This window comes from Colletotrichum tamarilloi (assembly GCF_030869305.1).
Source record: "Colletotrichum tamarilloi strain Tom-12 chromosome Unknown Scaffold_195.1, whole genome shotgun sequence".
Classification (NCBI taxonomy): Eukaryota; Fungi; Ascomycota; class Sordariomycetes; order Glomerellales; family Glomerellaceae; genus Colletotrichum; species Colletotrichum tamarilloi.
This window is the reverse complement of record NW_026849578.1, coordinates 24,489-48,018: the sequence shown is the minus strand read 5'-3', so window position 1 is coordinate 48,018 and position 23,530 is coordinate 24,489. Positions and strand designations below refer to the sequence as shown.

The window sequence follows — 23,530 nt, the reverse complement described above, 5'->3', positions numbered from 1 at the left end:
TCCTCGAGAGCCTGACGAAGCTGATCTTCGGTATATTGAGGCATTATATATAGAAGAAGACATGTGCAAAAGATGAGCCCATTTGGACGCGAATTGAAAATGTTGTGATAAAAGGAGGTTGGGGGTGGGCATTGGGTTGTGGTGGATTTTCGCGTTTTTGTGGGTGCCAGAAACAGGGGGGTGCCAGGAAGTGGGTATGTTGACTTATAGGTATTGGGTTTCTTCAGTTTTGCGTCCCTGGCGTGCTTACCTTCCAAGCAAACAACATTACTTCACACTCAAAACGCGCAGTCTCAAGCGCAACATGTCTCATTGGAGGCGGCCTGGGTGGCATTATCGCAAGCACAGCTTTCATGTCTAAAGAAAGTCCTCACTACACTGCAAGTTGATGCATTGCCAGAATCTGTTTTGATGCATTGTTCTCTGACCATCTATTTCAAATTCTAGACCGGCATCTGGACAACTTTCGCGATCTCTATGGTGAGCATTACAATGATCATCATTATGGATGTTTACTTGTGGCGCTGCAATAAAGCAGCAAAAGCAGGGCACCGCAGGAATGAGGGCATGGAAGGCTGGCTGTATACGCTGTAATACGGTACTTGAACAACTGGTTTAGCCTTACTTGATATTCTCAAACAGCTTCTCGGGTATGGCGCAGCCTTATCCCGAAATGCAGGTATATCTTGATTGAGCCTGGCTGTTTCTCTAGTGCCTAATACAAGCTTGTTGTGTTCCTCTTGAGTCTTGCTCTTTATTCGGGTCTAAGGCCCGATGACAAGAGTTGTAAATGTCTTTTCAGGGCACATTGAACCTTGAGCATTGTAAGGTAGGCAGGTTCTCTTGCATTGTTGTCAAGTCTTTGACTGCATCATGTCGGCTTTGGTTGCCTTGAGGTTTGTTTGTCTCGATGTTCAGCTTTGTACTATACCATCTCGTTCCAGTGGTACTAAACTCAATCAAAGCACCCAACTCAGCTTCACAACGCGTATATATCCAGCGAATACTTCGGCCTTCCTCGTGTCCAAGTTTCATGTTCTCAGCGTCTCCCAAATATCATTGTCTACATCCACAGCAAGCACGCTCGTCATCCTTCCAGGATAATTGCCATAACCCGATCCACTAGCAACCCCACTACCAAAACTCCTCCTTCAACAAAATGTGTCAAGAAACCGAGATTTTGATTGTGTGTTGCACAAAGAATTGCCTCTCTGAGAAAAACGACATCCGTCTTCCACTCCTGCGTCTCACATCAACGCCAGAGCCTCTTTATCACCTCTGTGAAAAGGCAAAGGAGATGGGGTACCGCACAAATGGCACTCTGCTTGGTCTTCCTCTCATGACGATCTACCCAGATGAGTGCCCCGATGTGGCAAGCGCTAACACATTCCAGCTATGCCTTTCCCACGCCGTCTCGCGTAAGGTTTCGCAGCGCGCCGGCTTCCTCATCCAATGCAAGGAATGTTGTAACGCAGGCCATGCCCAGAACCATACCCTCAGCGACCGTCCAGGTAACTTCCCTCAATTCAACGCCCGCCCGCGGACCTTTCCTGCTGAGTCTTCCACTGAGTCCTCAACAGAGTCTCCCCCCAAGGAGAAGTATTTTACGAGTGATTGGACCTGCTGCGCGGTTGGCGAGTGCAGTGATGACGAGCTTTGTGAGTACCGCGTGGCTGCTATCCTGTGTGGGATGTCGGCGCAGTGCCAGGAGGCTGAGCAGGCCATCATTGACACATGCAACGAAGAGACAGACGGGGGGTACGATGGCGACATCAGCGATAACTCCAACTAGTGGGATGTGTTAGGGATGCGCATGGTGAGACACGATATCTCAAGGCTCGGCAGCTCTTTGAGTCTGGAGTAGCGTTTTTTCTTAGGAAGTAGAATCTGAAAAAGTGGTTTGGTTTCTGGTTGTAATAGATCGTTCGTTTAGTATACATTCTCTTTATTCTCCACATGTCGCGAAGCCTCGTCTTCGCGTCCTTCATAAAGTTGAAATTATTGTGATAATTTCACCAGCCAAGGCAACTAGATCTCAGGATTGACGGCACTAGCAGAGCCTGGTGGCACAGGCTGATAGCCACAGACCCTCTTACTCTTGATATCGACCATCATGCTTTTGTTGCATGTTGTAGGAGAAATGATGGCTGACTAGAGCGACAAAGAAACGTGCATTTAGTTCAACCCACTACCTAAAGCCGAAGCCATCACGGGCATGGCGCGCGGGGCAGACTTGACGTGACAGCGAACTGACGTTGTAAACAGTGGACGCGCCGAGAATGCCGACGTAGTAATGGAGAGAGTCTTAGCGACGTCAGAGCACATGGCGGTGGATTATACCCACTTGTCATGGGGGATCAGCGGCAGCGATGGGATGGCTAAGCTTTCAAATTGGTTGGAACTTGGAGCAACGGCGTCCAGTTATGAAGTCATCGGTCTCCGTCTAACAGTGCTGTCAAGGGCGGTTCCAACGCAGCATGCCTAAGATATTTCCATCACGCGGAGCCTCTAGCACACTAAAATTCGGTTGCTACTTGGAATCCACGTCTCCCTCAGCTGCGTATTCTAGACGCATGGTTGTACCTATTGGTGGTGTTTCCCGTGTCGGAAAATAGAAAAGAAAAATTTCGTTGGTGTGGAAAATTCATCGATAAAGAAAAAGGGGCACTGGGGTGGCTCAAAGAACTGGGACCATCCTGTAGCAAAATCCTCCGCCGCATTGGCATCTCATGTCAAGGGGTTCATGCGCTGCCATCTGACAAGTTGAACGCACAGAAATGGCGTTCGTGCTGGCGCAAGGGAGCGGCCCGAAGAACTCATGCACAAAGGCAAAAGGGGCCTGGTAAGCGGGCAAACTTTTGCAAAAGCCTTACTGGGGGCAGCAGGCAGGCAAGTAAGACTAGAAGGGATTCCATTCCCATTCGATGTTTCCTCCACTTTCTCGTGTCCGAGGCTCCGTCGTCTTTGAACATTCCCCCCATTCTTTGCGCCCGGCTAACCCGGCCACGCCGTCGTCTCGCACCGGAAGCCAGATGACGAGGTTTTGCAGCGCCTCCCGTGCCACCTAGGCACCTTAGAGAGCCGAGCTAGACCACCTTGGCGAACTGCCGGCAGCCCACCACGCGGCCAGTTGCAGCCATTGATACCGTAGCAAAGGCCCTGCAGGGTGAGATTGACGGGCCATTTCGAAAACCCCTCCAACGGCTTCAACGCTCTTTGATCACGTTGGTTCCGTTGAGACTTCACTCGTGACTCGCGAACATGGCCGGTGGTGTGCAGCGCAGGGTGCCAAAGAGGAGAATGCCCTTCCTCGACCGAGGAGAAAACCGCCGGACCATACGGCATGGTCCCATTCCCTGTGGAGTCGAGAAACGGGGCCCTTCGGTCACTTCGCCCTCAATGCAACGGCACCAAGTAGCCCAGCCCGTTGCTTACAGTGCTTAGCGAAGATGGTGCCTGGCATTGACCCTTTAAATTTGGGTTGGATGTGGTGGATCGCGGCTAGCTGTGCCCGAGGGATGCGTTCATCGCCCTCATCGGTCTACGGGTTGGTTGCTGACGATTGAGAATTGCCTTGGTCTACGTCGGACTATTTGAAGTGGCTGATACCCGCACACTACTGCCTAATCTCTTGAGAGGGCTTTCGCGATGGTGTCGTCTCGTTTACCCAGCCCTCGGCCCTCAAGATGAGGTTTTCAATCGCCAGCATCATCGCCCTAATTACCCCGCTGACGCTCGCTGCCGACTCCCTTGAGTACAAGGCAACACCAGCGGGACAGGTTATCAAAGATGGTGTCAAGCTGAGGATACTTCCTGTGGGTGATTCTATCACTGTGGGATATCTGAGCAGCGATGGAAATGGCTACAGGCTCAAACTTGATGAGGACCTCTCTGGTATGTTAACTCACCGCGCATGAGAAGCTCAATCATGAACTCCACCACAACCAGGCGAACTGGGAAGGCCTCATATCTGACAACCATCACAGCCAACGAAGTTGTTTTCGCCGGTACAGTCTACGGTGGAAATATGAGCGATGGATACTATGTTCGTCAACAGAATAGGTCCTATTTCCACATTCCCAATTCTGACAAGTTGCAGGCTGCTTGGTCTGGGAAAACGATCAAGTACATCGCCGACAACGTAGGCCCATCCCTGGTACAAAGACCCAACATAATTCTCCTCCACGCCGGCACCAACGACATGAACCCAAACCCGGCAGTCTCCACCGAAGGCAACGACCCGGCGGCCGCCGCCGAGCGACTGGGCTCCCTCATCGACCAGATGATCACCGCATGCCCCGACGCCACCATCCTCGTCGCCCAAATCGTCGACACATGCAGCGCCGAACAGGAAGCCGCAACGGTCGCGTACCAGAAACTCATCCCGGGCATTGTCGAGCAGCGCAGAAACGCCAGCCACCACGTCCTGGCTGTGGACTTTGCGGCTTTGGGGAACGGCATTCTGAGAGACGATTGCATTCATCCGACGGATGAGGGTTACCGTATGATGGGTGACTACTGGTACGACTTTATTGCGCAGATTCCCAAGGACTGGGTCACTCAGCCGATAGGCGATGACCCTGATCGATCGAAGGATGAGGCCGCGCGCGCGAGCAAGAGTGTGTCAACCAGCGGCGCTATGGGCTTGTCTTCCCAGAGCTGGGTAATGGTTCTAATGATGCAGTTAATTTTAACCGTCAGTATAATGTGTCAATGAATTAAAGTAATATGATAGTCATGAATAAGCGATTTAGTTAAACCAAGCTATATAATAAAGGCAAGTTCAAATCCTGTGAGACTACAGCATAAAGGAAAATTTCCAGTCCCTGGCTCAGATTGTTTTACTAAACGGAGCTGTGGGACTCGAGGCCAATGGACTCGAAAGTACATAATATATGACATTTAGGTGAGGTACCCTTAGATTCAGCCAACGACGTACTTGTGTCACAAGAATTCCAAGTAAAGCAAGTGCGAAGCGAAGCATTCGAGAATGAGCTCTTTTGGCGCTATGCAGTATCGTGCATCTTTTTACATGGGTGCAGTAACTACCAGGCTCATGATTGAATCAAACAGAGTCACCAAACAAAGAAAAGTTGTCGATTTGGTTCATCTCACTATTTTCGCACCGGCGCCTTCATCGTGGTCATAACCTTGAAGTCTGTCGCATAGATCCTGCCGGATTTTTATGCACCCAACCCGCGTAGAGACTGATGTAAGCCAGGATATATCATACACCGCGCTCAATGGGAAGTAAAATAGTCAAGCTCCATACCTGAGGTAGGATTAATCGCTCTCGAGATCACTACCGATAGACCCGATCGTCCAGTTGCTTTCTCACCCTTCCTCATCTCCGCGACTGCCTTTAGCTTCAACCAATCTTAGGTGCGTGTCTTTACGATTGGCTGGTGGACCAGTCCAGCCAGGCATAGACCGTCATCATGGAAAGCTTGACCCCGCGACTGCACGTCTGTAGATGGAAGTTCTGATGGTCTGTCATCCTTGCGGGCTTGACTAAGAGTGGATGAATTATCGTGATGAATGCGGGGTTTCTCACCGTGCCCTGGCTGATGGTGGTGTACATGCTTCGCAGGAGGAACCGTAGACCCCTCACTTAGACAACTTCATGACGTTCGGCCATCTTGACTCCGCTGAAGATTATAAAACGAGGGGAAACCCGCGTGTTTTGTGAAGCAGATAATGCCTAAGCCTTCTGATTGAAAGAATCGCAATTCAACTCAACTTGTGATCAAGAGAAATCATCCATTCAATATAAACCAATGCGAGATGTCGAACAGACAAGATCACGGGCTAAAGGAACACGGTCTGTCGGACGACGCCGTTGAAGCCGGCCATGACTTCATACACGACGCAGAGGTAGAGGAAGAGAGAGTAGGCCTCCAGTTCGGATTGGCAGCAATGCCCTTTGGCTGAATGATCTTTAGAGACACAGTGGAGACCAGAACACAATGCCATCCATGGCTTCGCAACAGAAGAAAGGAGTGAGCCTCGTGGGGATGCAGCAGAATCATCCATTAGGAGAGGACAAGGCTGGAAAAAAGATGTGATCGCAACTGTTTATTGATGATGACATAGTCCTAACGGCAGGACTTCTGCGCGCGGCGTTTGCAAATAATTAAATTGTACTTAGGGTCTTGGAGAATGAAAACTGATTCAAGAATCAAGTGCTCAGTGATACAAGTTCGAACCCTTGCATCTTGATGGAGCAGCCTGTCCTGATGTTCCAAGGATATGTCCAACATTAGCCATGTGATCTACTCTATGCGTACGACGCAACCGATCTTAGGAAGTTGAGCCTGAGAAATGAACTTTCCTGGATGTGCAATATATCACTTGCCTCGGTTTATTGTTGGAGTTCCCCAAGGATGGACTGTTGCACTTTGACGCTGATACTGTAGCCAAGCTGACTACTGGGGTGGCCAAGACATATTCCACAATCGGCCCAGCCCCGTTGCGCCATGGCTCAGGCCGACTTCGGACATTTATCATCAATCAGCCGTAAACACCGCCGGCCCGGACCGGAGCTACCCCAACACACCACTGCCAACTGGATCTCGAACAGGCCCGGCGGTGTCAACCTCACATCACCCTTACCAAGCACCCGTCAACCTCACAGCATCCGAGACACGACGATATGACGACTCCCGCGCAACACTTCGTTGTCCTCGGTGCCGGCGTCATCGGTCTCACTACCGCACTGACCATCAGAGCCGAATTTCCATCCGTGAAGATCACGATCCTAGCAGAGTACTTCCCCGGCGACTACAACATCGACTACTGCTCGCCGTGGGCCGGAGGTAATTGGTGCTCCTCGGCCAACGATAATGGTCTTCTCGAATCTTTCGACCGTGTCGCATTTGAGCGATTTAGGAAAATTGCAAAGAGCGCACCAGAAGCGGGAATTAAAAGTTCGCCGCTGCGAATGATCTTCGACCAAAAGATCGAGGATGCAGGCATTCTTAGTGTGGAAACTGGCAAGCTGTGGTACGATGACTTGGTTGGGGGCACTGTGCCACTTCGTACGGACGAATTGCCCGACAAAGCCGTGTTTGGACTTGATGTACCTAATACCTTTGTGATCAACACTCAAATCTACTTGCAATGGTAAGTTACACATTCTTTCACTCATATCTTGTGATACGCAGATAGCCTGACTAGGTATAATAGGCTTCTTGAGCAATGCAGACAGAGCAAAGTCATTCTGGTCCGTCAAAAGATTGGTCACATCAATGAGGCTCGCATCTCTTCAGATGTCACCACGGTCTTCAACTGTACAGGCTTAGGATCCTACTTCCTTGGTGGAGTGGAAGACAAGTCCATGTATCCGACTCGAGGGCAAACCATCTTGGTCGAGCAGCCGATTGAGCCCCTCAAGAGGATGTACTTCCGTTCACCTCGAAGAGTAGACAACGACACCACCTACATCTTCCAGAGGCCTCTAGCAGGCGGCATTGTTCTAGGCGGATGTCGTCAAGACGGAAATTGGGACAAGGAGGTCGATCCCGAGTTGACAAAGACTATCCTCCAGCGTTGTTGCGCGTTGGCCCCAGAGCTGGGCAAGCCCGGAGACTTGAAGATCATCAAGCACGGCGTCGGGCTGAGACCGAATCGTAAAGGCGGACCAAGAATCGAGGTTGAGAAGAGAGATGAGGGGCTGGTCGTACATAATTACGGAGCATCTGGGGCGGGATATCAGGCATCTTGGTGAGTTGACACGAAGATACAGTGTGTGATGACGTCGCTTTGCTAACGTGAACGTAGGGGAATGGCAGCACATGCGGTGAAGCTTGCAAAATTGCAACTGACAAGTCAGACACCCTTGTCGAAGCTTTAGTTCAAGATGACATATTCTCAATCGTTACGAATATGGCGTCAACAAAATCTCCAATTCATACAACAGGATTTTATTATCATTCATGGCATTAGGTACTAATAACTGCCATTTCCAGCATGAAGCCCAGGGCATTTAAACGCTGGGCCACTTGTAGTTCAACCATTTCTCGAGTGTACCGTTCCAAGAACCGCTTCCAAGCTGCACATGGACCCAAGCGTCGACGAACTGCTTCCATACAATATCCCTCGAAACCGCATATCCAAGCTCCTCGAAGTTGAATGGTGCGTCAGAGTTGGCAATACAAAGCTCGCCCTCATGCAGCTTGACCTGCAACTCAACTTCAATCAGGTCAGAAATCATGGCATCAGCAGTGCCGTCTAGCACAGCCTGGTACACCGCGTTGTTATCCTCCACCATGACAATTGTTGCAGACTTGAGATTCGCCCTGTCAAACGCCTCATTGGTTCCGCCAGGGTTGACGTCAACCTTGACGCCGGCCTGATCGAGCGATGCGAGGTCGGTGTACTTGGCTGCATCGGCGCAACGAATGCAGGCTGTTTTGCCGACTCTCTGGATCGCCGTGGAGAAAAAGGCAGTTCTAGCTCTTGCAAGGGTCAGGCTGACGCCACCCATGGCAATGTCGAATTTACCGGCGGACAAGTCGCTCGTAATGTTTGCCCATTTCGTCGCGACGAGGCGGGGAGGCTTAGGCAGGCCAAGGGCGTTGGACAGGGACTGTGCGGCATCGATGTCGGCGCCGATGTAGGTTGTGTTGATTGCTGTAGTGTTTGGCAGGGTCGTTTGGTTCGTGACGAGGTACGTGAAAGGCTTGTAGTCCCCAGTTGTGCCGACATTTATGTACCCGCGAGCAAGGATGGTGTCGAGGAGAGACGTGACATTGGCATATGACAGAAGTGGTGTTGTTTCGCCGAGTTGTGCTTGAACGTAGGCGCTCAACGTGGAAGCGCCGAGAAGCGCTGATGCCCAAACGTTCACCATTGCGACTGAGGCCTTGACGGGCTGAAAGATTCAATGCCGGGCGTGACTGAACATGAGACGCAACAGCGAATAGCCACAACTTTTATTGTCATCGTCCAGGGCCGATCCCGGGGCCCCGCAAGCTCATTTCGGAAATCGGAATAGACTCTTATCATCGGCTTTGAGTGTAAATTGCGATAGCGATAGCGAGTAATTTGCTATTGGTCAATTGGACCTGTCAACTCACGCCAAGACCTAGCTAGTCGAGCAGCTTGCGCAATTTGATCATGTTTGAGTAAGGTAAAGATTTGTGTAATATTCTGCCCGGCCTTTTAGACTCATTGCAGAGAACGTTGTTCTTGCTGCCAGGCGGGGCCGGCATCGTGGGCCTAGGATAGTCTTGAATGCATCAACACGTCGGCATGTGGCGGATCCACCTGTCAACCAGGGCTTCCCACGTTGTCGGGTTGCCTTGATGTTACAAGTAGATTCCCAAAATGCCACCGCCTCTTGACAGCAAACCCGACAAATTCAGATGAATTCCGTGGATTCTTGTTCCCTACAACCCCAAAACACTGTTCAGACAAAGTGAAGAATGGCAACACTTCAGCCTCAAGAGTTCCATCTCTTCCCTCAGCTCCCTGTAGAGCTTCGCCGAGCCATTTGGGATGAATGTCTACCTCGCGTCCGCATTGTCGAGATAAATAAACCTCATAAGGGAGGGTATATTTACAATGGATCGATGTCAAAAAATGGCCGAACCGAGAAGTGCACACACCAGATGACGTTGAAGCTCAACTCTGCTCCTCCAGTCATCGCGGCCGTCCGTCGTGAATCGAGACAAGCTGCGGGGTTTCCAGTCCGGCGAGATGGGAAATGGCAGACAAAGACTGCCACAAACAGAGAACTAGTTGACTTGTGGTTTGATTGTTCCACGGGCAGGAATGTAATATTTCTTGATTGGGATTCGAGTTGTGGTCACTATTGGTCAGCTCGTCCTCCCATGGGACCCTTCAAATACCTGTCTCCCGTCGCGGACTACGCTCAAACGGTGTGCGTCACAGGCGAAATTCTACATACACTCTTCCCACCTTTGAGCAATCATGAGAATTTTCGTACTCTCTGGAGCATCCGAACTTTCTTAGTTTGTCAGAAGATAGTTGCCGTTCACGCTGACATGGATGCTGCAACATAATCCGGACTCTGGGGGTCCAACGGCGAGGAGCGCATCGGTAAGGCTGCACGGACTCATTTGACCCTGTTTGCGGAGACTAATCCGGAACTACAGTCTTAGTTTCTGTGGGAAATCGTAAACGGATAGAGGAGTACGCGAACTTCAACAGTATCTTTGGCTCCAAAGAAGATGGCGAAACCAAAGACTTCTTTCAGAGGCTTGACGGGAACTCGACGCAGGAGTCAATGCAGCAAGAGCTCCTAACTACCTGGAAAGCGAGGTTTCTGTCGGGATGTTGGCATGATCAATAGGCTGAACTCGGTTTGCAAAAGGCAAACGACTGGAATGTGACGCCAGTCCCTGGGCTGTTCGCAGTCGCTGATAGCGGATTGGAGAACTGGAAGCTGAAGGAACAAAGCGAAAAGATGACGCTTCCGTCAGCACCAAGAATCCAATGGGTGTACATGTTCCGTCTATGTGCGGACAATTGCCACGTTAAGACACGGTAGATGACTATAGCATATAGTTTGCTTTCTCTCAGATTCACATGAAGTTCTTGTTTCTCTGGGCGTCTACTTATCATAACAGCTCGATTTAGGGCTAGGATATTGCTATGAGCTCATCGGGTGAGGAGTATTAGGTGTCAAGTGGCAGATTTATGGACTTCATGACCTTTTATTTGCAAATCGACCTTGAACGAACTGCGAGCAATTGAAAATGACGAGCTCAACGGCCAAGCAGTTGAAGCTTTTTGGTTCTTAGGACGATATACTTTACTCGCTTGTTGAACGATGTTTCGGTGTCAAGCCTAAGCTTGCAAGACTCTACTAGTAGAATAAGAGAATGACATTAGTTATCCTCACATTCTTGTATGAACCCATTAATCTTAGTAATCGAGTGAATATGTTGGCGGAGTGCAGTTCTCGTGACCGCGCGAAAATATTTGAACTCACCAGTACGATGTTCTAGAGCCCTGCAAGTCTGTAACTAAGTCGATATTGCTTAGAACTTTTTATCGATATCAGCGAATCTTCTCTAAACAACCGTAAAAGCTTGAAAAAGAAATCCTGTATTGTATATCTGGTTTTTGAGACTCGTCTGACTAAAGCTACAAGCGTTCTGCCTCGGTTGGAACCAACAGAGCCTAACCCCTGTCACCTCATGCACTTGCTGGGACTGATCCTCTGTTGGTTCATCTCTGAACGTGGAAACCAGCGTTTACCTTCCGAAAACCGCTTAAATCCTGCATTTCGTGTGACCGCAACAATGATTCTCATTCGCTCGCGGAGACGGAGGCGCTCGCCGAGACCATGCAGTGGATCAACTTGAAGGGAGAATGGATGGAGCACCCAAACTGCTCACTTGAAGTGAGGGGCAATTCCGTGCTCCACGCGGCCTTTACCTCTCTCTTGCTCTTTAACATCATCCATATTCCATCATCACTGTTTTATTCACAATATTGCACATCCACCCTGCACGCACAATTGACAGAACTCAAGCGAAATGCAGGCTCCGAACGTCGCGGCCGCGGCAGCCGCCACTCCTGCAAATGAGATTGCGGCGACTGTAGACGCTGATAACCATGTGAGCTACCTTGTGCCGCTTGCTACTTACGATCATGTCGATGATCGAAGACTATGAAAGATCTAGAAGAGAACACACTCATGCATGAGCGTTCGAAGAAGGACCAGCGTACTGACATGGAGTGCAGGATGAAGGTATTGATGCCGATGGGGAGGAAAGCTCACAGGCAGATACAGAGAGGTGATTTCTACTTCGACTTAACCCTCATAATCACACATCCGATAGTACTGAATACTGACATACGGGGTTCAATACTTGCAGTATCCGCACTACCTCTACGGCTTCTTTGAGCGAAAGCATCACTGAGTACCGTCGCATACATGGGAGAACCTTTTCCCAAAAGACAGACTACTGGGGTCCCAATGACGAGAAGCAGAACGAAGCGCTGGACATTGCGTAAGCACGAAGTTGCCTGCCAACTGCCTCCTCAGTGCAGATAAAAGTTGTAAGATCATCGCAGCTGACGTTAATATGTCTACTACAAGTCACTATTGGGAAATCGTTTTCTTCGATGACAAACTGTTCTTGGCGCCTATTGGCGACAGCCCGCAAGTAAGCAAGCTCACTTTGGTCAGATGAATAACCTCTAGTTTCTAAAATGCCCCATAGAAAGTCCTCGATCTCGGAACTGGAACTGGTATCTGGGCTATGTGAGTCTCTGAATTCAGATCTCGAAACGTGTTGTTCTGACACCCAGAATCTAGCGATTTCGCCGACGAATTTCCGTCTGCTCAAGTCACTGGTGTCGACATTTCTCCCATTCAGCCTGGCTGGGTTCCTCCGAACTGTAAATTCCAAGTTGACGACATCGAGCAGTCGTGGACGTGGTCCGAGGACTTCGACTTCATTCATATCCGCCACCTTGAAGCCAGTATCGCGGATTGGCCGGCATTGTACAAACAAGCTTTCGATCATCTGGTTCCTGGAGGCTATGTCGAAGTCAAGGAATTCGATATCACGACTCGATCGCAGCTTTACGGTGACGATATCCCTAAAGACCATGTCTTCAGTCGGTGGGCGCCAGTCTTTTTTGAGGCAGCTGACAAGCTCGGTAAGACGCTGACCCAGACCCACAACCGCGGCATTGCCAGAGCTCTTGAAGCAGTCGGCTATGTCGACATCGTTGAGAAGAGATATTCCATCCCTATTGGTGCTTGGCCTAAGGATCCAAAGATGAAGGAGGTTGGCGAGTGCAATTTGCTGTACAATGATCAATCACTTGAGGGATTTGCCTTATTCTTGCTCAAGGAGATCATGGGGTGGGAGTATGCCGAGATCATCGTCTTCGTTGCAGAGATGCGTAAAGCCCTCAGAGATCCAAAGCTCCAAGCGTATTTCCACCTGTGAGTCATTGCCACGAAACCAATGTTCAATCTTCTATGACCCGGAACAGACTGACCGTGGGTTTCAGCCACGTTGTTTACGCACGCAAGCCCGAGAAGCAGGAGGAAGCTCAGGCCTAAACCTAAAGGTCAGTGAAGATAAAGGACCAGTGGTCAACAATCAATCCCAATTACAGGTGGAAATCTCCAGCTCTTGGTTATGTTGACGTCATGATGAAGAGTGATGGAGGGGTCATTTGTGATAATGACGGGTCAGGCTTTGGCCAACGTGGGGCGGTAGAAGCAGAACGCATCACAGCGCACAGGATGTATAGAGAGAGAAGGATTTCGAATAATAGAACACATTTTCCCCGTATCAGTGTTGTAATGAGATATGAAAGGTGCATGCCCTACAGCCGACTCAGGTGGTAAGCTCATGAATCGGGGCCCTTGCGGTTATTTCATTACGTCTCTGTGCCCAAGGCCCAACATGACTATGCCGTAAGTTTTTGAGCAACTTATTTTTATTCTTCACTCACAGTTTGAATCTATGTTGAATTTGTTGTAATATCACGCACTGCCCCTTGCTGAGTTCCTAACTGGGAGAATGGCTAATAAGACTGCGGCGCTTTCTAAGTACATATCAAATCTCGTTGAAGGAATAATAATAGCTGTCTGCTTAAAACCACGTTGTAAACTAACTAGGAAAAAAGAATAGAGCTTAGCCTAACACTAGTGACAAGGTGATCTTAGTCTTACTGTGCGACTTAGTTAGCCTAGGCTTATAATACTATTATTTACGACTATACTTATTAAAAAATTCGTAATCCCGTCCGCTCTCTTATAAATAAGCTAATAAGGGGAGTCTTACTCATAGAGAGTCGTATTTCTAACTAAGCACTATTAAAACAGAAATAACCTTATATTTCTTGCTTATATTATTTATAATATTAAAGTAATATCTTTATTTTTAATTTTTAGCCCGGTTATTATTATATACTATGAAAATAAAATATAAGTATAGTTATAGATAACGGTAGTTATTATTATTAAATTTAAATTTTAAAATTTAAAATTCTTCTTATCCCTCCCTCTTTATTTTATATTTATTTTTAGTGTTCTTTTTATCTTTTTATTTATTAATATATACATTTTTAATTCTTATAATAATGAAATCTTATTTAATCCCTAGCTAACTAGTTTTTAGTAACTTATATTTATAATAAAAAAGAGTAACAAGGTATTTTTTTTTAAAGAAAAGCTTTACTTAACCGTATTAATATTATATTTAAAATTATAAATTAATATAAAAGAGTATAAATAAAATTAAAATAATAAAAAAAGCTTTACTTTATAATTAATATATCCCCTTAATAAAACACTCTACCGGGGCCGTACTATATATTACGTATTAAGGAAAACTAAATATAATACGCTCTATACCTAACTACTAACTAAAATAATAATTAACTAACTTAATTATTATCTCCCTTTTATTAATAATTCCTAACCCTCTATTACCTACTTATAGGGCGAGCTTTATTTATTTTAATATATATAAAACTATTTAATACTAGCCTATATAAATAGCTAAGTTTAGTATAATCTATTCTTTTATATAAATATTATTATTACTTAAGGGGTTTTATAAGAGCTATTTAAAATACTAGCTTATTATTCTAATTTTATATACCTCTAGCCCGTTTATTATAACTATTATAACTAAGCTAGTATTAATATATTAAATTTTAATATCTATATTAACCTAGCTATTTATAATACTTATAATATTACTTAGCTAAATTCTATACTATTAAAAAGTACTTTACTACTTTTTAAATATATTTATATTAATTATAATAATTATAATATTAAATTAATTTAAAAGGGCGCTTAGCCCGAGAGGGGTAGACTTATTAACGGGCATTTTTAGCTTATTAATTATTAATTATATATTAAAAATAGAATAAGTTCTTATTAAAGTAATAGTTTATGGATTAATAGGTTTATTTAGGAAATTTATTTAGTAAATTTATTTAGTTTAAATAGAGAGTAGCTTTAAGTAATATTAAAAGTAATAAGTATAAAACAAATCTTTATAAGTTTTAAGTAATAAATATTAGCCTATTTAGCTCTTTTTTTAAAAACCTCTATCTTATTATTAAAGTTTAGAATCTCTATAGTTAAAAAAGGCCGTTTTTAATTATTATAGCTAACTATTATAGCTAATTATTATAACTAACTATTATAGCTAACCTTCATTATTAACCTTTTTAATTAGCACTACTACGTAAAGGGTAGCTTACTTATCCAAAATTAAATAATAATTTTTATATTAAAATTATTATATTATATTAAGTACGTATTTAAAATATATTATATTAAGATATAGTAGGGTAATTAGTCTTAGTAATTATTTTCTAAAGCTAATTAAGTATAGGGATCTATAAGAGGGCTAATTAGAATAAAATATAAAAAAAAGGGCCCTAATTAAAAATAGCGAGCTTAAATAGCGCGGATTTTTATTTTAATTATATATATACTTTTTAAAATCGAATTAAAGCTTTTTTAATAATTTATTTTTAAAGATAATAATATAAAATAATTAAAAAGTCTACTTTTTTAATTTAGTTAATATTATCCTCTTTTCTTAGTTATAACTCTATTAAATAAGGCCGTATTAACTTAATTAAAAGAGGTATTTTATATTACTTTTATAAGTATTAATAATTTTTCTAAAGTACTATACTACGAGAGTCCTTTATACCCTATACGTTTTTAATATATATTATATAATTAAAAAGTATATTATATTATATCGTTTTTTTTTAAAAACGTAATCTTATTAAGATTAATCTTTTATACTTATAAAGCTAAAAAAAAAGAACTACTATATAAACTATTATATAACTAATATATATTTACTAGTACTATTTTTATATATATATATATATAAATAAATAGAAAACGTTATAAATATCGATCTTAACTAGACTTAACTTAACTTTTATTTTTATTATACTATAATTATTATTTATATATATATATATTTTTAAAAGCTTATATTAAAAACTTATATAAGCTTTATATCTATTTAAATATAAAAAAGAGTAAATAAGTACGTATAGTTAATACGAGAGTTATATTTATAAATATATAAAAGAGTTTTATATAGTTCGTTAATATAAGAACCCTCTAAAAAAAAGTAAAAAAAGCTATATAACTAAGTATAATAAAAATTGGTTTTTTATAAAAAATAGAAGATAAATTAATAATCCGGCTTATAAAATATTTTTAGTTAGTATATACTTACTATAAGAGATTAGGCTATAAGTACTTAACTAACGAGGTTATAATATAAATATAAGTATATTATAAAATTAAAGCTTATAAAGTTCTTTATATAAGCTCTACTTTTTAAAAAGGAATTAATATACTGGTATTATAAATTAATATATTAATATCGCTCTTATATTAGCGTCGCTATTTTACTTTTTAATTAATTTAAAAAAATAATACCGCCTTATAAAATAATAAAAATAACTATATTAATATAGCGATTTTTATTATTCTTTTTAACTTAAGTTCTAATTTAAGATTTTTAAAAATAAAAATACTACTATAACCTACGTACTCATTTAAAATTATTATATTACTTATTTAAAATTTATAAATTTTAAATTAGTTAGTAATATAAGCTTTTATAAATTTTAAATAAATAAGGCTTTTTTTATTATATATTTAAAATATATAAAAAATAAATTATAATAACGTCTGTTTAATTACTTTTTTTAATATAATTAAAATAATTTATTATTATTATAAACTATTTTTTATTAGCTTTATTTTTTTTAAATACTAAGCTATATTAGCCGTTTATTTATATAATTCCTTATTATCCTCCCTTTATTAAAAATACTAAATTAGCCTTTTATTTATTATTAAAATAAGCTCGATATTTAATTTTAACTTAGTTAACTTATTTTTTTTATAAGCCTAGTTAGTATGAACTTATTTTTATTTTTAAATAAATAGCCTCGCTTCTTATTATTTATACTTTAATTATTATAAATAATATAAGCTTAATTAATTAACTAGCTTTTTTTAAATAAGGCTAGTAATAATAAAATAAGTTATATTATATATTTTAGTTTATTATAGAGGGATATAGTAATCTTAGGGTTAAGGATTTAGTAATATAAATTTAAAAAAAGCGTTTTTTAAAGATATTACTAAAAATATACTTTTTATTTATTAAAAATAGCTAAATATAATATTTTAAAATAGATTTTATAATAATATAGGATACTTAGTTTAATTAAAATAATATAATTTAAATTATAAATTTAAAAAGGTTTAGGAATAGCTTCTTATTAAATAGTATTTTTTTTCTATAAACCGGCCTTATATCCTAATTAAAATAAAATATTTTAAAGAAAATATTATTTAAAATTCGCTTAGGTATTTAAAACGAGTATTTATATATTCTTAGTTTATAAATACCTCGTCCTTTATATAAACTTAATAAAAATATAGTTCTTAATTACTAATTATATTTTATATAATATTAATAAGCTAATATAAATAACTAAAATTATTTAAAAAATAGTTTTTAATATTATTATTATTTAATTTAGTACTAGAGGTAATATAAGTACTAAAGTTCTAATATTTTTAAATAAAATAACGGGCTTATTATACTTTCAAAAATAAGTATATTACGTAAAAATACTAAAGAATTAAGTATTAATTATTAAACTCTTTATAAAGCTTAGTCTAGGCTTTTTTAAAAGTATATTTAGTTTTAGTAAAAATAATAAGCTTTTATATTATAAAGACTTTATAATATATATAAGGGGGGGGCTTATTAATAAGCGTATTAATATAGGCCTAATCCTTATTATTTAATATAGTTATTATTTATATTAATAATTAATATCCCTCGTTATTAAACTTATTATTATTAAGAATTAATATATTAGTATTGTAAATTAATATACTAGCGTCGCTCTTATACTAATATTACTATTCTACTTTCTAATTAGTTTAAAAAAATAATACCTCTTTATAAAAGTAGTAAAAGTAATTATATTAATATAACTATTCTTATTATTCTCTCTAACCTAAGCTCTAGTTTAAGATTTTTAAAAATAAAAATACTACTATAACTTATATACTCGTTCGGAATTATTATATTACCTATTTAAAATTTATAAATTTTAAATTAGTTAATAATATAAGTTTTTATAAATTTTAAATAAATAAGGCTTCTTCTTATTATATACTTAAAATATATAAAAAATAAATTATAATAATATCTACTTAACTACTTTTTTAATATAATTATAATAATTTATTATTATTATAAACTATTTTTCATTAGCTCCGTTTTTTTTAAATACTAAGCTATATTAGCTATTTATTTATATAATTCCTTATTATCCTCTCCTTATTAAAAACGCTAAACTAGCTCTTTATTTATTATTAAAATAAGCTTAATATTTAGTTTTAACTTAGATAATTTATTTTTTTTATAAACTTAGCTAGCGTTAACTTATTTTTATTCCTAAATAAATAGCCTCGCTTCTTATTACTTATATTTTAATTATTATAAGTAATACGAGCTTAATTAGCTAATTAATTTTTTTTAAATAAAGTTAGTTATAATAAAATAGGTTATATTATATTTTTTAGCTTATTATAGAGGGATATAATAATCTTAAGATTAAAAATCTAATAATATAGATTTAAAAAAAACGTTTTTTAAAAATAGTACTAAAAATATACTTTTTACTTATTAAAAATAGCTAAATTTAATATTTTAAAATAAATTTTATAGTAATATAAAATACTTAACTTAATTAAAATAATATAATTTAAATTATAAAATCCGAGGGGGTTTAAAAATAGCTTTTTATTAAATAGTATTACTTTTTTTTTAAACTAGCTTTATATTCTAATTAAAATAAGATATTTTAAAAAAAATATTATTTAAAGTTTATTTAAGTATTTAAAGCGAGTATTTATATACTCCTAGCTTATAAATACCTCGTTTTCTATATAAGCTTAGTAAAAATATACCTCTTAATTATTAATTATATCCTATATAATATTAATAAGCCGATATAAATAACTAAAACTATTTAAAAAGTAAATCTTAATATTATTATTACTTAACTTAGTATTAAAAATAATACGAGTACTAAAGTTTTAATATTTTTAAATAAAATAATGGGCTTATTATATTTTTAAAAATAAGTATATTATATAGAGGTACTAAAAGATTAAGTATTAATTATTAAACTCTTTATAAAACTTAGTCTAAGCTTTTTTAAAAATATACTTAGTTTTAATAAAAATAATAAGTTTTTATATTATAAGGACCCTATAATACGTATAAGGGGGGGGCTTATTAATAAGCGTATTAATATAAGCTTTATCTTTATTACTTAGTATAGTTATTATTTATATTAATAATTAATATCCCTCGTTATTAAAATTATTATTATTATTACTATAACTACGGTCCTTAACTTATTTCTATTTAGCCCTAAGTATAATATTAAAATTAATATAATAAATATAAAGTTATTACTAAATATTTAGGAACTACTCGTTTAGTATAGCTTTTATTTATTTACTATAATTTATAATAATAATAATAAGGTAACAGACTAAGTATTAGTTTATAAGTTAGTAAATACTTATTAAAAAAAACTAAAAACCCTTTAGTTTTTTATTATTAATAAAGCTAAACGTAGCGTTATAAATAAATTTAAAATAGGTTTACTTAGTAGCTTAGAAAAAAGGGAGCTTAAAGTAATTAGTATTATAAATATTATTAAAACTAATTATTTTTAAAGAATTACTTTTATATTTAAAAATAGTAAAAAAAAGGTCTAAATAAGATTAATAAGGCGGTTTAGCTCGTTATTTACCTATTTTATTATATATAGGATATTTTACTTATTAAATAGCTTAATTAACGCTATAATTAGTAAGTATTTAACTAGTTTTTTTTTTTTTAGTTTATACGAGCCCTAGTATTATAAATATCTCGCTATGTAAATAAGGACTCTAAAAACTACTCTTAAATAATAATACGTATATTACGAGCCTAAATCCTAATTTATTAACTTATAATTTTAATAATATTTTTAACTACTTTAATAAGCTTAAAATATAAAAAGTATATAAAGGCTTTAAAATTAGGGCTATAATTATACTATTTATATTCCCCCCGATAGAGTAATCCGCCGGGGCCGTACCGTATATTACGTATTAAGGAAAACTAGGTATATTACGCTCTATACCTAATTACTAATTAAAATTAACCGACTTAACCGTTATTTTTTTTTATTAACTCCTAACCTTCTGCCGCCTACCTATAGGGCAAGCTTTACCTACTTTAATACATATAGGACCTCTTAGTACTAGCCCGTATAAATAGCTAGGTTTAGTATAATCTATTTTTTTATATAAGTATTATTATTACTTAGGGGGTCTTATAAGAGCTTTCCAAGGTACTAGCTTATTACCCTAACCCTATATACTTCTAGCCCGTTTATTATAGTTATTATAATTAAGCTAGCGTTAATATACTAAATCTTAGTATTTATATTAGCCTAACTATTTATAGTACTTATAATATTACTTAGTTAAATTCCGTACTATTAAAAAGTATTTTATTACTTTTTAAGTATACTTATATTAATTATAATAGCTATAGTATTAAGCTAGCCGAAAAGGGTACTTAGCCCGAGAGGGGTAGACTTATCGACGGGTATTTTTAGAGAGTTCTAACTTACTAATTACTAACTATATACTAAGAGTAGAGTAGGTTTTTATCGAGGTAATAGTTTATATATTAATAAGTTTATTTAATAGATTTATTTAGTAGATTTATTTAATAAATTTATTTAGTTTAAATAAAGAATAACTTTAAGTAATATTAAAAGTAATAAGGATAAAAAGAATCTTTACGAGCTTTAAAAAATAGTAAATATTAGCTTATTTAGTTCTTTTTTTAAAAACCTCTATATTATTATTAAAATTTAGAACCTCTATAATTAAGGGCCGCCTCTAATTATTATAGCTAATTATTACGGCCGACTATTATAGCTAATTATTATAACTAACTATTATAGCTAACTTTTACTATTAACCTTTTTAGCTAGCACTACTACGTAACGAAGAGGGTAGCTTACCTATCCTAAATTAAATAGCGGTTTTTATATTAAAATTATTATATTACGTTAAGCGCGTACTTAGGATATATTATATATATTATATAATTAAAAAGTATATTATATTATATAATTTTTTTTAAAAGCGTAATCTCGTTAAGGTCGATCTTTTATACTTATAAAGCCGGAAAAAAAAACTACTATATACTATTTATAGTAAAAGTCTAAATAATAATATAATAATTACTTATCCTCTTTTTAAGCCTCAGTAATAACTTACTATTTATAACTATATTTATAAAACTTATATTATTAAATACTAATACTTTATATAAGCCTAGGCTTACTAAACTAATTATATTAAAAAGTATATTAAATAATTCGGCCTCGAGTTGTATATTTATTTTATTTTATAATATTAAATTTATTAGCTCTTATAAAGTTATTAACTTAATTAAAAAGGGTATTGTAAGTTTATTTTAAATTATTAAGAATTAGTAAGTTCGGGATTTTAGTTATAAAAAAAGAAGAGGATTAGTTATTTAAAATATAATAAAAAGTTATAGTTTAAAAACACGCTTTATTTTAAATAGAGGATAACTATAGGGGTAAATAGGGTAATAAGTTAACTTAAGGATCTTATATTTATTATTATTAATAAATATATTTTTATTATTAAAATAGTACTATTATTAATTATTAATTAGTCTTAATAACTTATTTAATAAGCTAAAAAGTATTACTAAACTACTCTATTATAAAATAAAAAAGTTACTAAGACTATTTATTAAAGAAAAAAGAATTATACTCTAAAAAAAGTCGTAAGAGGGTAATCCGCTAGGTTTTTATTATTTTTCTAAAAAAATAATAAGTAAAGTATAATATAAGCTTTATACTAAGGTAATTATTTATAAAAGGTTATGTATTTTATAATATATTAATTAAGAGCTTAATAATAAGGTTACGCTACCCTTTAGGATTATTAATTTTATAAAATTAACTAATACTAGGGCGGCTACTTTTTTAAAAAAAAAAAATAATTAGCTAAATAATAATAAAAGGCCGTAATTAATTAATAATTATTTTCGTAAAAGGGGAAGTCTTTTAATAAGGGTATTATTTTAAAGTTAACTTTAAAAAACGTCTTTAACTCTAATTATAAAAACTATTATAAATAAATATTATAAGTTAAATTTTAAAACTTAATAATATAACCTAAGTATAAAGGGAGTAAAAAAATAAAGGCTTAGGATATTTTATAAATATTTAATAAAATCTAACTATATTAATAAATATTTTTTAAATTAATTAAAAAGTAAAATAGCGACGCTAATATAAGAGCGACGCTAGTATATTAATTTATAATGCCAGTATATTAATTCCCTTATTATTATTATTATAACTACGGTCCTTAACCTATTTTTATTTAGCCCTAAGTATAATATTAAAATTAATGTAATAAATATAAAGTTATTATTAAATATTTAAGAACTACTCGTTTAGTATAGCTTTTATTTACTTATTATAGTTTATTATAATAATAATAAAGTAATAAACTAAGTATTAGTTTATAAGTTAATAAATACTTATTAAAAAAAAACTAAAAACTTTCTAATTTCTTATTATTAATAAAGCTAAACGCGGCGTTATAAATAAATTTAAAATAAGTTTATTTAATAATTTAAAAAAGAGGGAGCTTAAACTAATTAGTATTATAAATATTTTTAAAGCTAATTACCTTAAGGAATTACTTTTATATTTAAAAATAGTAAAATAATTTCTAAATAAGGTTAATGAAGCGGTTTAGCTCGTTATCTACTTATTTTACTATATATAAAATATTTCGCTTATTAAATAGCTTAATTAACGTTATATAGTGGTTTTTTTCCGGCTTTATAAATATAAAAGATCGACCTTAATAAAATTACGCTTTTAAAAGAAATTATATAATACGGTATACTTTTTAACTATATAATACGTATAATATACTCTAAATACGCGCTTAACGTAATATAGTAATTTTAATATAAAAACTACTATATAATTCGGGATAAGTAAGCTACTTTATAGTAGCGCTAGCTAAAAAAGTTAATAATAGAAATCGGCTATAATAATTAGCTATAATAATTAGCCATAATAATTAAAAACGGCCTTCTTTAATTATAAAGGTTCTAAACTTTAATAGTAACGTAAAGGTTTTTAAAAAAAAGGGCTAAATAGGCTAATATTTATTACTCTTTAAAGCTTATAAAAATTCTTTTTATTTTTATCGCTTTTAATATTATTTAAAGCTACTCTCTATTTAAACTAAATAAATTTACTAAATAAATTTACTAAATAAACTTATTAATATATAAACTATTATTTTAATAAGAACTTATTTTTTTAATATATAGTTAATAATTAATAAGCTAAAGATACTTATTAATAAGTT

General features: G+C 36.7%; 8 protein-coding genes across 8 annotated transcripts; 6 read left to right on the top strand and 2 right to left on the bottom strand.

The window, feature by feature from the left end:
- Positions 1–1,159: 1,159 nt before the first annotated feature.
- Positions 1,160–1,792, top strand: CTAM01_16086 (uncharacterized protein; the record flags this gene model as incomplete). The annotated part of the gene is made up of 1 exon (XM_060532079.1): positions 1,160–1,792. One exon carries the CDS (start codon positions 1,160–1,162, stop codon positions 1,790–1,792), a length of 633 nt encoding a protein of 210 aa, XP_060373351.1.
- A 501-nt stretch (positions 1,793–2,293) lies between these two features.
- CTAM01_16085 (uncharacterized protein) lies at positions 2,294–2,485 on the top strand (the record flags this gene model as incomplete). Its single annotated transcript, XM_060532078.1, has 1 exon — positions 2,294–2,485. The coding sequence occupies one exon, from the start codon at positions 2,294–2,296 to the stop codon at positions 2,483–2,485; it is 192 nt and encodes a 63-aa protein (XP_060373350.1).
- A 509-nt stretch (positions 2,486–2,994) lies between these two features.
- Positions 2,995–3,463, bottom strand: CTAM01_16084 (uncharacterized protein; the record flags this gene model as incomplete). Its single annotated transcript, XM_060532077.1, has 2 exons — positions 2,995–3,356; positions 3,436–3,463. 2 exons carry the CDS (start codon positions 3,461–3,463, stop codon positions 2,995–2,997), a joined length of 390 nt encoding a protein of 129 aa, XP_060373349.1.
- A 223-nt stretch (positions 3,464–3,686) lies between these two features.
- CTAM01_16083 (GDSL-like Lipase/Acylhydrolase) lies at positions 3,687–4,717 on the top strand (the record flags this gene model as incomplete). Its single annotated transcript, XM_060532076.1, has 2 exons — positions 3,687–3,894; positions 3,987–4,717. 2 exons carry the CDS (start codon positions 3,687–3,689, stop codon positions 4,715–4,717), a joined length of 939 nt encoding a protein of 312 aa, XP_060373348.1.
- Positions 4,718–5,784: 1,067 nt separating this feature from the next.
- CTAM01_16082 (uncharacterized protein) lies at positions 5,785–6,065 on the top strand (the record flags this gene model as incomplete). Its single annotated transcript, XM_060532075.1, has 2 exons — positions 5,785–5,889; positions 5,943–6,065. 2 exons carry the CDS (start codon positions 5,785–5,787, stop codon positions 6,063–6,065), a joined length of 228 nt encoding a protein of 75 aa, XP_060373347.1.
- A 587-nt stretch (positions 6,066–6,652) lies between these two features.
- Positions 6,653–7,852, top strand: CTAM01_16081 (FAD dependent oxidoreductase; the record flags this gene model as incomplete). The annotated part of the gene is made up of 4 exons (XM_060532074.1): positions 6,653–6,868; positions 6,965–7,122; positions 7,186–7,722; positions 7,780–7,852. The coding sequence occupies 4 exons, from the start codon at positions 6,653–6,655 to the stop codon at positions 7,850–7,852; spliced, it is 984 nt and encodes a 327-aa protein (XP_060373346.1).
- Positions 7,853–7,984: 132 nt separating this feature from the next.
- Positions 7,985–8,851, bottom strand: CTAM01_16080 (bacterial extracellular solute-binding protein, family 3; the record flags this gene model as incomplete). Its single annotated transcript, XM_060532073.1, has 1 exon — positions 7,985–8,851. One exon carries the CDS (start codon positions 8,849–8,851, stop codon positions 7,985–7,987), a length of 867 nt encoding a protein of 288 aa, XP_060373345.1.
- A 2,656-nt stretch (positions 8,852–11,507) lies between these two features.
- Positions 11,508–13,051, top strand: CTAM01_16079 (UMTA; the record flags this gene model as incomplete). Its single annotated transcript, XM_060532072.1, has 7 exons — positions 11,508–11,588; positions 11,716–11,768; positions 11,850–11,984; positions 12,074–12,140; positions 12,198–12,238; positions 12,293–12,931; positions 13,000–13,051. The coding sequence occupies 7 exons, from the start codon at positions 11,508–11,510 to the stop codon at positions 13,049–13,051; spliced, it is 1,068 nt and encodes a 355-aa protein (XP_060373344.1).
- Positions 13,052–23,530: the final 10,479 nt, after the last annotated feature.